Source organism: Pan troglodytes, chromosome 6 (genome assembly GCF_028858775.2).
Source record: "Pan troglodytes isolate AG18354 chromosome 6, NHGRI_mPanTro3-v2.0_pri, whole genome shotgun sequence".
Classification (NCBI taxonomy): Eukaryota; Metazoa; Chordata; class Mammalia; order Primates; family Hominidae; genus Pan; species Pan troglodytes.
The window spans coordinates 147,613,086-147,626,309 of record NC_072404.2 but is presented as its reverse complement, the minus strand read 5'-3'; the positions used below and the strand labels follow the sequence as shown (position 1 = coordinate 147,626,309).

The 13,224-nt window shown below is 45.2% G+C and overlaps 1 protein-coding gene across 2 annotated transcripts in view; it reads left to right on the top strand.

Moving 5' to 3' along the window:
* The window catches only part of PLXNA4 (plexin A4), a 451,572-nt gene that overhangs the window by 325,000 nt on the left and 113,348 nt on the right, over positions 1-13,224 (top strand). For both annotated transcript variants that reach the window (XM_024358047.3, XM_024358046.3), the window contains exon 5: positions 9,197-9,297. In XM_024358047.3, coding sequence (XP_024213815.3) covers positions 9,197-9,297 — 101 coding nt within the window. The remainder of the gene's footprint in view (positions 1-9,196; positions 9,298-13,224) is intronic.

The window sequence follows — 13,224 nt, the reverse complement described above, 5'->3', positions numbered from 1 at the left end:
TTTATGCGTGCATGCAAACATTCATTCACTTTTCTCATTTACTGCGCATGAGCTGAGTACTAGGTGTAGTGGAGTGAAGAGAGATGACTTCGCACCACCCATCACAGGGGCATTTTATCGGAGGAAGATGCTGGAACAACAGAGTTTCCATTAGCATAACACTAATACATTCATATGTGTCATCCCAATTATTCTTCAAAACAACCCATCAGGGTACTTAGATGAGGAAAAAGAGGCTTGATGAAGTTAAATAAGTTGTCCAAGTCACACAGTGGTGGCAGATCCAGGATCCAAACCCAGGTCTGTTTTTCTCCCAGATCTCTGCTTCTCACTTGTCCCTGAGATAAAACTATTTCAAACTCTATTTTTCTCCCTAACCACATTTGAAGGAGTAAGAAAACCTCCTGGAGGAGGAGGCTGTGCTGAGACCAATTGTCATTCTCTCTTCAGGGCTGCTACTTGGTGATCTGCCCGTAGGAGGGGCTCCTCAGCCCCTGAACTCAGCCAAACCTTCCTGGTAGTATAGTAAGTAGCCTGCAATGCTGTGAAGTTTTCAACACAGGACCTGTGTTCAGCAGAGGGACCAGAGGTTTCTCAATCCCCTGTACTATGTTCCTGGAGCCAGTGGTGTCTGGCAGGCCCGAGGGCGGGCTCCAGCCCCCAGCTTCATTTCAATTTCCACCTTTGCCACCGCCCTGCTGCGTGACCTTGGGCAAGCTGCTCAGCCCCTCTGGGCTATGGCTTTTCCATCTGTGCATCAGGGAAGGGGATCGCTCTCCCGCTTGGCAAGGGGTCTGGCTAATAACGATCACGTGCCATTTTAGCGCAGCCCACACTGGGAAGCCTGAGGATGGGGTGATTTCTCGACGCTCTGCAGAAAGCACGCTGAGAGCTCCTTGCCCAGCTTCCCAGCTACTGCCGTTTGCTAATGAGGACCAACATATGTTGATGATTCCGGCGTCGGCACTCGCTCCTTGGCTGTCCGAGTTCCCAGAGCAAACTGGCTTCCTATTAGGCATTTATTCTTATTAATAGCAACAAATTGCAGCCCTCCACAACATCTGCTACTTTTCATTTACAAGAAGCTTCCCAAATCATTCGTATTGGTAGTATTTTGTGACCAATTCTTTAAGGCAGAGCAGGACTGGATGCCCCTAATCTGAAAATGAATCCAGTGAGGCATGAAAAATGGGAATATTTTGTTCAAGGTCACTCAGACACACAGATTAGATTACAGCTTGGAACCTCAGCTCCCCAAGCCTCATGCCCTGGGGCGGTTGCCTTTGCTATTCTAAATATCATCAACCTTGACCCCAGAGGTCCTGCCTAGAGGCAGGTAGGGACAGTGGTGGTAGCCAAGGCCGCTGCCCTTGACCCTGTGCCTCTGTCTGCCCTCAAGTGAGGCCCAGCTGGATTAGCCCCATGGCCCAAGCACCAGCAGGAGGAATTGCAAATCTCAAGGCAAATCATTCCCAAGGAGTTTTTACTGCTGCCAAGTAGAAAAAAAAAATCATTTTCTGACACTGGGCGGCCAGACGGTCAGTAAAAGGGGTCTGAAGCACATCTGTGCTTCTGAACAGCTGACCACATCTAGAGGGCTGTATTCTCTTTCCAGAGTCTTCTTCAGTACTTTGCTGAGGGGCTAGACCTTCCTGAGATCTGTAGATCTATGACCATAGAATTAAAAGAGCATGGCCAGCGTGGGAGGTACTGAGAAGGGCCATTTATCACGTTAGATCTGACTTTCAATAATTTCTGAACTTGTACAAGGTACATACGCCATCAATGTTTGCATGACCTATTTGAAGCACAGGGTGGTAAGAAGCTACCACACTGCAACCTTCCCCCTCCTCCATTTGACTGACCTCTGCCCTCTACCTTTCATGGGACCTTTGCATCCTGGTGTAACTTTCTGTCCAGCACCTGTGTATCAGCTAGCTATTGCCACAATAAAGCTTTGTAACAAACCAGCCCAAAACTCACTTGCATACAATAGACATGAATCCTCACACCCATGGCTCTGCAAAGCAATTGCATGTCAGCTCCCTAAGCTCAACTCAGCTGGGCAGTTCTGCTTCAAGCTGCTGCATCAGCCAGGGTTGTCTCCTGGCTGTGGTTTGGGCTCAGGTCTCTCTCCATGTGGGTTCATTTGGGGCCCAGGCTGAAGAGGAAACAGCTATTTCGGGAAGCTCTTCTCATGGCAATGACAGAAGCACAGAAGGCAAAGATGAGCACATAAGCACATCGGAAGCATTCATTTGCCTCGTGTTTCCTACCATTCATTGGCCAATCGAGTTCTGAGGCCGTGCCCAAAGCCAAGAAGTGGGGAAGTACACACCACTTCTCTATTCACCATGAGGCCATAGGGGTGGAGACATAAAAGCCTTCTTTTTAGGGAGTGAAGAATTGGGACTCATAATACAATCTGCCACAGCCTGGAACCAGCCTTCTGGCATCTGCCTTTCTTACCTGTTAGCCAGGTTCAGAAATACCTGCCACCTTTGAGCAAAGAGAATAGGAGTGACAGGGTTCCAGGCATGTGGAGTGACTTGAAATAAGCACAGCTTCTTGAGCCACTGCTCAACCACAAATTGCAGCCCTGGCAGTGAGGGCCTTGGAGCCATCACAGGGAGATTCCACAAAACCTTTATGTGGTCCCTGGCCAGCAGAAATAAAGCTTGGAAAGGCAGCCAGTGGTGACCAAAGGAGATGAAGGCGGGTGGAGATGCTTTGAGGAGCTCCCCAAGACCGTGCCACTAAGACCCATGTGTATTACTGAGCTAAGAATTTGCCAGAAAAGGACTTACTTTTCTCAACTCTACTTCCTCTGCTCGGGGACAGTGACAAGGAAGGACAGCATGAGGTACAGCACCAAGTGCAGCATCTGCACAGCTTGACAGTTCCTCCAGCAGCCTCTTGGAGTTTCTTAATGGGTCATCTTGCCTCTTTTTTTCTTTCTTTTTTGACAGTTTTGAAGGAAATTGGGTACTTAAGAAACCTTTTGGACATTTGAATTAATTCCAACCATCAGGCTCAGTGTAGCCATCGTTGCATTAGCATCCAATTATAAGAGTAGAAATGGAGTAATAACTCACATTTTGACCATAATGTCAAATGCTTAAACAAATTAGAGATACACACAGAGACTGCATGCTATATCTATGGAACATTTCTGAATGTAATCAGCAGAACAGCAGGCACCCTTCAGAATGTGAGCAGCAACAGGCAGAGTGGGACCCTATTGCCAGAGGAAAGCATCTTTCGAAATATCAGAGAAACCAGGTGGGAGTTGGGCAATGGGGGCCAGGACTCAGAAGCTGTAAAAATTCCTCCAGCTGCCATGGAGGACCCCCAGCCTCCCAGGTCCCCAAGCAATGGGCTCAGCTCATCAGATGGAGAAACTTATGAAGACCAAGGCCATGACTTAAAATCTGATTTGGGACCCTTTGCTCTCTTCTCAGTCATTCATTGCCTTGCTGTGCTAGGCCATTGTTTTGTAAATTTGTGGCCTTTGGAACTGGACAGGTTAGGAAGATGGTGATGAGGATGATGATGAGGATGATGATGATGATGATGATGATGATTGCATGTACAACAGCAAATGATAATTCTATTTACAATCATTTAAAACCAGACCAAACTACATTATATTATTTAAGGAAGCTTACCTTGGTGGCAAAAGGATAAAACCACCCAGATTCCCAGAAAGGTGATCTAGGGGGAAAGGAAGTGTAAATGGGGAAGGGCACACGAGTGATTTCTGGCCATAACTGTGAATGAAAAATACCAAAGGAGAGCTTGAGCAACAGCAGGAGGATTTTCTAAAATGAGGGGCCATTTGACCTCGTGTGAGTTATTTGAATTGAGAGCTCCTCGTCTAGGCCTTTTGGAATGGGTGAGAGGTAAGGAAAATTTCCAGGAAGAACAAGGCTATGGCATTATTTTTCCAAATCAGGAAACAGGTATCCAGACCTTGAGAACAACAGAGCCAGTTATGTAATGATACATGATAGGAGACATTTATCCAAAACCCATTTGAGATTACGTTGAAAAGAATAGTGATGCCTATCTTTTGACTGAAAGATATCAGAATATTTCATAAAGATGATTGTATTAGTCTACCGGCAAAAGCTGTTCCCCTTTGACCCAAGGAGCTAAGCAGAGAACAGGTGTTTTCATATCCATGCTGCCATGCCGAAGATGAAATAATTTGTCAAGTCCACTCAAAAGGATTATTTCAACTTTTTTACTGTGGTAAAATACACATTAAAAAATTCACAGTGTTAATTATTTCTAAGTGTGCATTTGTAAGTGCACTCACATTGTGGTGCAAGCATCACCACCCTCCATCTTCTGAACATTTTCATTTGCCCAAACAGAAAGTCTTTGCCCATTAAAGAGTAACTCCTTATTCCTCCCTTCCCCAGTCCCTGGCAACCACCATACTACTTTCTGTCACTATGAATCTGACTACTCTAGGCACCTCACATAAGCAGAATCATGCAGTATTTGTCCTTTTATGTCTGGCTTATTTCACTTAGCATCATGTCCTCGAGGTTCATCCATGTTGTAGCATGTGTCAGAATTTCCTTCCTTTTTAAGGCTGAATAATATTCCATTGTATGGATATACCACATATTGTTTGTCCATTCATCTGTTGATGGATATTTGGGTTGCTTCCATCTTTTGGCTATTGTGAGTAATTCCACTATGAACCTGAGTGTGCAAATGTCTCTTTGAGATCCTGCTTTTGGTTGTTTTGCAGGTGTACCCAGAAGCAAAACTGCCAGATCGTATAGTAATTCTGTTTAACTTTTTGAGGAACTGCTAAACTGCCTAATAGGTTTTTGCACAAAGCCAGGACGATGTCCCAAGACAATGTTGTACAGACCCTACCCTAACCCTGCACACAATCCTTCTCCCCAAGCACAGTTTATGCACACATGGAGGTCCCCAGAGGTGATGGGGCTCCCATCCCTAGAAGCAGCAAAGGTGAAGTTGCAGCCACATCAATCAACACCTTTGCTAGAGTCTGGTGGCCAGGGGACAGACCTCAATATTTTGTGGTCTCTGAGACAATCTATCATTATGGCAGCTTAGGTCACATCACCATCTGATTTGTTCTCCAAACAGAAGTCCCTCCCCCGCCCCTCTTACTTTCTTTTTTCACCTCTTCCTGTGGTCTGAATTCCCTCACTCAGTTAATTAGCATGCCTGGCACTGCAGCTTAAGACTTTAATCGGCGTGGGGTGGTTTTAATTAATCGTGTGGCTCTGCATCTGGAGTGGTTTGTGTTCCAGGGTCAGGAGAGGAGCTGGAGTTGGGGGATGGGGGAGGCAGCTTTGTATGGTGTAAGGCTGTGAGTGGCAAGTCTAGGTATTTGGGGAAAGAGAATCATAGAGGCAAGGTGGCTCAGAGGCCATCTGGCCACCTGTGCAACGTACTAGCAAGGTGTGGATAGTAACTGGGGACATAAGGGAATACATTTATACTAAGATAAATGGTTGGACTAAATCCAGTTTTCAAAAGTGATTTAAAGTATTAGAAAAACTTCTGATGCTTTGCAGAATTAACCGTGGGGTAGAGAGTGAGGCAAAGCAATGATAGAGATGGAGAGCTGTGCAGCCAGTCTGGGAGGCCTTGGCCATGCTGGAGACTATTGCCTGATGGTGGGGCCTGGGAGAGTTCCCTGGTTCTGTCCTTCCTTGGGAAGGTCCTGGCAAGGTGAAGGAGGTGGCACCTAGCTCTCAAATAATGGTAACCTTTCTACTTGGACTGTCAGAATCCTGTTGGCTCCCCAATTTGAATGTCCACACTTTAAAAAGAGTGGAGAGAACCTAGATCAAGTTCAGAAGAGAGTCGTAAAAAATGGTTAAATCATAAATAGAAATATTCCATAAGGAAAGACTACAGGCAGTTGGGTTGTTTACCTTTAAGATGAGAAAGCTCTAGCTGCCCAGATGATTGTCTTCAAGAGAAAGTTTTCTTGAAGGTAGACCTGGTGCCATTGTTATACATGTCCATGAAAACCAAACAAGTGAGATGAGGTTGACCTGAGAGACTTTGTCAGAGCATTAACAAGGAGCTTAGGATGTTAGGACTGAGAGGGAATTCAGACCTAACCCGCCCAGTTCCTCATTTTTCAGATCATCACAAAGAAGCCCAGGAGAGACTTGTCCAAGTTTACCCAGGAAACTGGGGGGCAGAGCTGTGGCTGGAACCCAGGACTCATAATACCTGTGCAGGACTTGTGTCCCTGTCTCACATGGACCCACCTAAATGAAAAGCTAAGAAAAGCAGATAGCTGTTCCAGAAGCTAATAAAGATAGTGAATAAGTCCTGGAAATGAGATAACTCCAGGTTTCATCCAAAGTGTGGAGCAATGAATGGCTTAGGGGCAAATATCATAGCTCAAGGAGGAAATGACAGTATCAAGGTACTAAAAAAAAAAAGTTCTCCCAGGTCTGTTGAACTCCTGACAGAGTTCCTGAAGCCTTGGAAGACTGTCAGAGGAGTTTTCTGGGATGTCGGGGAGAGGTAAGTGACAGTACAAGGAGGATTGGGATATTAATGAAAAGGATAGCAGCGATCCATCATAGCCGTCACTTATAAAGTGCCAGACCATTTACAAAACCATTGCATCATCTGTGCTTTGGGAAACTGTGAATTGGCGTGGGGGCGGGGAGGAGGGATTTTTATCTCCATGTTAAGCCAGAATTTGAACCTAGCTCTGAGGGCTCTTGCATTCTTTCCAACCCAACAAAAAATGACTCATGTTTAAAATCAGGAGGAGGGACTTGACAATTCCAGGGTATGGACATTATTAAACACCAGTTTCAAAATATTTTAAGAATCTGAATGCAAAGGTTTTTGAGAATTTCAGATTCACCAAGCAGCTGGCTCTTGACTTGATGTGGAACATTCCAGAACATGCAGCCACATTCCATCCAAGGTGGATTATAGAACTTGTCAATAGGAGAAACTGGGGAGGATGGTAATTAAGTTTAGAGCAAGAAAATGCTTTTGATTGAGCAAGGCATGATTTTCTGTTTAAGCCTATGCAAAATATGGAGTGCTAGACAAGCAGCTGGAACATATGAAAACATTATTGTGTACTTATGTTTCCCAACTTTCACCATTTATGGCCCCTTTTATTATTTTTTCCCTCTGTGCATTATGTTTTGAAAGATTCTGTCTACTAAACAAACTACATTTATTAAGTAATAACATATTTCCTATTTTTAATATGAGACGTACATCACTGAGCATGACTAAAAAACATAAAACAGCAACAGTTCAATTGCCATTAGGCTTTGGGAAATATTGAAAATAGCGTGTGGACCTCATTACCACTCATGAATTCCAAGGAGTCCAGGTACTTTGGGTTAGGAGCCATTATTTATATGCTTACATGACTAGCATGTCTATGCTCACTTAAGGAGTAGGAAGAGAAATTAAAGACGCAACAGAAAGAGGGCAAATTATTGGCTGGTGCGGAGCCAGTGTGGGTAATTTGTAAGGAACTAATTGTTAAGGTTAATTAGTAGGATAGGAAGGTCATATGTAGGCAGACTCCAGGCACGGCTCATGCAGATTACATGAGCAGTAATAAAAGAAAAGATAAAATTCCAAATGTGCAAAAAAGACATCTGAGAAGGTGGAGGAAGGGCCACCAAGGTCAAGGTCACTGCCGTCAGAATGGGAGAGGGAAGCTAAAAGGTTGCTTGAAAGAAGTGAAAACGCAGTGTGGTCATTAAGAACGCTCAGTGTGTACTTTGGAGAACAAAAAATGCATAAAGGGAATAAGAAAGTTAAGGGAAAAGAGATCATGTGGGATTTGGAATTAATTATTAATTAATTCCAAAAGAGAGTTGGAGACTAATTGAGAAGCTCTGGTGCCAGTTTGCCTGTGCGTGAGTTACAAGTAGCCCCTGCCAAGCGGACATCATTTTACAGAGGCACATGCCCCATAAAACAGCAGGGGAAACACTGCCTCTGCATTTGCTCATGTAACAGAGAGGGTTCAGCCAGGTCAGCACAGTTTATAGTTTTCTGTGCCTGTTGTATGATGGCAAGAAATTTAAAAGGACGGCCACATCAAATTCTCTTAGCTCAAGCTGAAACATCAGGCAGGATTCTCCATTGAGATAAAAAGGTATCCCAACTGGAAGAGGATGATGTAAAATTAAAAAAAAAAAAAAAAAAAAAAAAAACTTTTTGTAAAGAAAAAACCCGGCAAAACGGAGAATAAAGACCAAGGTTATAAAAAGAAAATAAAAACTCCATTTGATCCAGTGTATCATTATTAAATACCTACTATGTAGCAGGTGCTGGCAAGTTATGTAAAGAGACATCAAGGCAAAGCTACATTGGAGAACAAAGAAATTCAAAAGATATTTAAGAGCATGTAGGAAATGGAAGCGTTTGGGCTAAGCAAAAATGTCATGTGGAACATTTTACATTAGCAGGCGGCTGGTGAAAGCTAATATAAAGTTTTGGGTTGGAGAGGAAGCCTCTAGTCATGAAAAGAGTGTGGGTAGGAGGAGAAATAGCAGCAGATGCTCTTTGAAAGCACCATAGTGAAAGCTTTTAGAGCCAGTTGGCCAACATTATGAGAAAGAAAGAGCGGGCAAGTAACAGCTACAGAGTGAGCTTATGATATCTTGGTAAATGGCAAGGAGGAAGAGAAAGAGAAGGGTCTTGGTCTCAGGCTAAATGCTCTCTGGAGCAGCAAAAATGACGAAACTTGAAGGAGGACTGGAAAGAAGGGGAAGCACTACAGAAAAAGAGAAACCATGAGAGAGTGAGAATGACCATTTGCACTTGTTACATTGATAGGAAACAAATACATGATGAATTGGCCATTTGTAGAGATATTTGGTGGTTTCAGAGGTAGAAAACTTGAAATGAACACTGTGTAAATATCTTTTCTGACAACTTAGTATGGACTGTATGGAGTCTGTATTCATGGAGACTGCTAAGAAAATAATATGGCTGCTTGTCTCCCTGGATGCATATGTGGCCACCTACTCAAACATAATCACTCAAGGTCCCTTCCCACACTGGGCTCCAAGCACCTTCATGCTCCTGCAACATTTCAGGTGATACACTTGATATTTAGAGCAACATCTCTTCTGGTACACTGCTGGGTGTTATGCAAAATCTTGACCACCTTCTCCCTATCCTGCTGTCCTAGCTCACCAGAGTCCCTGTGGAGTCCTGTGGTCAGTATCAGAGCTGCGGCGAGTGCCTTGGCTCGGGCGACCCCCACTGTGGCTGGTGTGTGCTGCACAACACGTGAGTACCATGGGGAGGCTGCCTCGTGCCTCCCACTTCCTCCTGGTAATTCCCTTCCTCTGCTTCTCTGTCATCACTGCCCTTCCCTTTGATCTGTCTTTTCTCCTCAGCTATTCTTGCTCTTCCTTCCTTGCATCCTTTCCAAATGTTATCTCCCTTCCTTTGTTCTTTCTGACTTCCCTTTAAATTTGCCAAATTCCCTTAAGAAATATATGGCAATGGTGGCATGGGAATGATGACAGGTCAGGATATAGTTGTCATGCTGGGCAATCATACATTGGAGGGCTGGAGGAAGCAGGATTCCTGGACTTTCCTGACTGTGGCTTACTGGGCTAGAGACTGACTTTCCAGGACTGAACACCAGGAAAAAGGCATTGGATCTTTTTTTCTCTAGCTTCTTACTGGCCCCGAAATCATAAACAAGATATATGCTGTCCCTTTAGTGATTCCACATCTCCTTAACATCTACTTCAACATCTCCAAAGGATTTTCTGGTTTGGGTCTGCAGTTAAAGTGTGTAGCACCTGAGGACCCTCCCACTGCTGTCAAACACCCATCAGCTGGCTGTGAGTGCACTTGGGCTGGAGTCACTGGGCCAATAAAGCCCGGCCTGAGTGCTGGCCTCTTGCCAATGTGCCTCCTTTTGTGTGGCTCCATTTTATTATTTAGAAGAGGGAAGAAGGCAATGGCATTATAGTGGAGGTAAACAGTAAATAAACCAAAGGGCAGGAATAGGGCTCAGACAACCAGAAAGCTGAAGGCTTTTCTTTGGGGATCCGAAGACCCTTGCCATCAATACCTGGAGAAGCCAACGAATGTTTGGACCTCACTCTGATGAAATTTGATTCCAGTCCAGCTATTGTTGTTTCTGGCCAACAGTTGAAATGTGCCACTTTGTGAGCTGGATCCAAACATTATAAATTAAGAAGAAAAACTTTAGTCTTCCTACTAAGAACCTGAACTACATGTGACCAATGACATTTACCAATAATTTTCAAGTATAAGAAGGTGGGGCAGGATCTTGTCTTCTCCCCTCCCCTTTGCAAAGAGTGCCCTTAAAAGTCGGAAACACCCTCTTAAACTCGAATACATCTCTGGGTGGCAGTCTCAGGCATAGTGAGTCCTTGAGTTCCTTAGGGGAAGGTCTGAAATTCCTCAGGTAGGTTACAGTGGAAAAAAGTCAAGAACCACTGAGCTACACTGAAGTATACATAACTCAGTCTATGGCCGTTCCACCCTGAACGTGCCCAGTCTTGTCTGAAATATACATAACTCACAGACAGATCAGAAACTGTGCACTCAAGTGTATAGAAAGGTTGCATGCTAACAGAGCAGGGGAGCCTAGGAGTGGCCAGCATAGAAGAGGACGGCAGAGGTTGCATTCAGAATGCAGATTGGCTCAGATCAGGCCAGAATTGTTCCCTGAATGATACCTTGCCAGGCAGACAGGGGGCAGTTTTCTTTGTGTCACCCAGTGAGGCCTCTGAGGAAGGGACTGTACTCTAAACTGATTGCCTTACTTGGGGGCCTTGACTACCCTGTTTTCTGCTTGGCTGAGGATAGCTCTGCGATCCTGGCATGGGGCTTTCCTACCTGGCATAATTCAAAGGCAATCGGAAAATCTGGTCCCTCCCTGACACTCCATGCCCAGTGGCAATTTCCATGTCAGCTTTGGTCTCTGCCCACAATGCTGTCCCAGCCCCACAGAGCACGGAGCCCTGTGAACAGAGGGGCTCAAGGCTTGGAGAAGGCACCAGAGAGACTGTGAGAACCCCCATCTCCCACCCCCAGGGCTGCAAGGTAAGCAGACATGAGAGGAGGAGGCATAAGACAGTACTTCCTTTATGGCCTCAGTTTACCCTTCTGTAACATCATACCTGCCTCCTGTCAAGTGGAAGAAAACAGGGGTGGACGGAGGCCAAGGTGAAGTCTGGGCAGTTCATGAAGGGGGCCCTCAGCCTGCATGGGGAAGCCAGCTGCTCCAGTCTCAGCATGGCATAAAAACAGCCATGGACATGAATTTTGGGCGCTTGCCCCCAAGTCCAGACTCCTCATCCCAGCTCTTCCTCTGTGAATTGGACATGGTGATGCCTGTCTCCCCTGCCTCACTGAGTCACTGGGGAATCAAATGAGATGGTATGAGGACCAATGACTGGTGAGCTGTGGATCACTGGGAAATGTAGTGTAGGGTGGGGCAGGAATGTTGACAAGGCTGGGGAAGGACTGTGAGCTCACGGGTGCCCCCCCTCTTGTGATTCTGTTGATCCCTGGTGATTTTCCAGATGACTCTACTGTAACTGCATGCTTCTCTTCCTGGGGGGTTCCCAGCCTTTGTCTAAGTGGCAGGTACTCCTGCTAGATCCTCCTCACCCCTTTAGTCTGGCACCATGTTTTATTCTGACACTTGTATATCTTATTCGTGTTTCCATGTAGCACCAGCCCTTGTTAAGCACAGGTTCTCAGAAGGCAGGGGCTGTTCAAGTGTTGTTGTCTTCGTGGTCATCATTGTCTGCTGCTGCTGCTGGCACCTCGTTTCTCAAGGAGCCACAGTGGAGCTAACGCGTTGAAGCACTGGGGACACTGGGAAGATTACTGGAGTGGAAATCAGTGGACTCGAGTTCACATGCCTTGGAAACTTGTTGTGGGGCTTTAAACAAGTGCAGTCAGTTCTCATTGCACATGGTAGATATGTTCCATAAAGTCGCTGGAACACAGAGTTAGTGAATACCAAGCCATTGCTCCTAGGAGAAATACAGGGTTAGGTTCCTGGGAGCCTCTGGTCACATTTTCATCAACAAATCCATCTATAACCTTGTTTTGTGTGTGTTTCTTTTTAAAGACATTTTACTTAATATATATAATGAATTCATTAAGCTTGACCTCACTGTCAACAGCACTATAAGACATACCTGAACAAGGCTTATCCAACACAGCTATTTTCTCCATAAGGCACACCATGGCCTTCTTGCACTCAGGATCACTAGACAGACCTTCAGCACTACATTCAGGGACTATTTTAAGCAGCAAAATCACCTGCAAAATTAGAAAAATGTGGCATGAAATAGGGCTTGAAGAGGACACTTGTTCATAGAGCGAGAGCTAAAACAAGAAGCTGAGGCTGCCTTGTCCCACCTCAGCTGGGAGTGTGCCTGCCAGATCACTCAAATTTTTCGCTGCCCTGTACGTGTCCACGGGTACCGATTTTTGTCACAAATAAACGTTAGCAGTTAGTTGAATTTGCAAATAGATTCCACGATAACTCCGTATGTCAGAAACTTGGCATCCTTGTTTCAAAGAGGGAGAACAGTACCTTCTCACAGTGATGGCACGAGGATAAAAAGAGGTGATTGATATAGGATGTTACAGAATTCCAAGATGCTCTGTCAGGGCAAGGTGCTGTCATTCGTAACCTTGAGCCTCCTGGTTATGTCCATGACCTGAGGAAGGCAGACACAGGTATAAAAGTTGTGCCAATGTGTCTGGTAAAGCCCAACTCTTCCAGGACAAAGCTCAAGAGCCCCCATAGGCCAAGGCTGCCTGCCCGCTGAGACACTCAGTAAATCCATCCTCCCTCCCTCTCAGAGTTATGACCAAGGAGAGCCCCCTGGCAACTATAAGAAGGTGGGGGTAAAATCTTGTCTTCCCCTACTCCCTTGCGAAGAGTGCCTCTAAAAGCTAAAAATACCCTCTTAAACTCGAATACATCCTTGATACAAGAGCAGGCACCCTCCCCATCTCTGAGTGGCAGTCTCAGGCATAATGAGTCCTTGAGTTCCTTAAGGGAAAGTCTGAAATCCCTCAGGTATGGATTTCTGAGGTCCTGAAATCCAGGTTCTAAAATCCGGTCCTGGATAAGTAGAGTAGGTCCCTGGATTTCTAAGATATTTTTAATAAAGGTACAATTTTAAATGTAGATGGAATGAGATG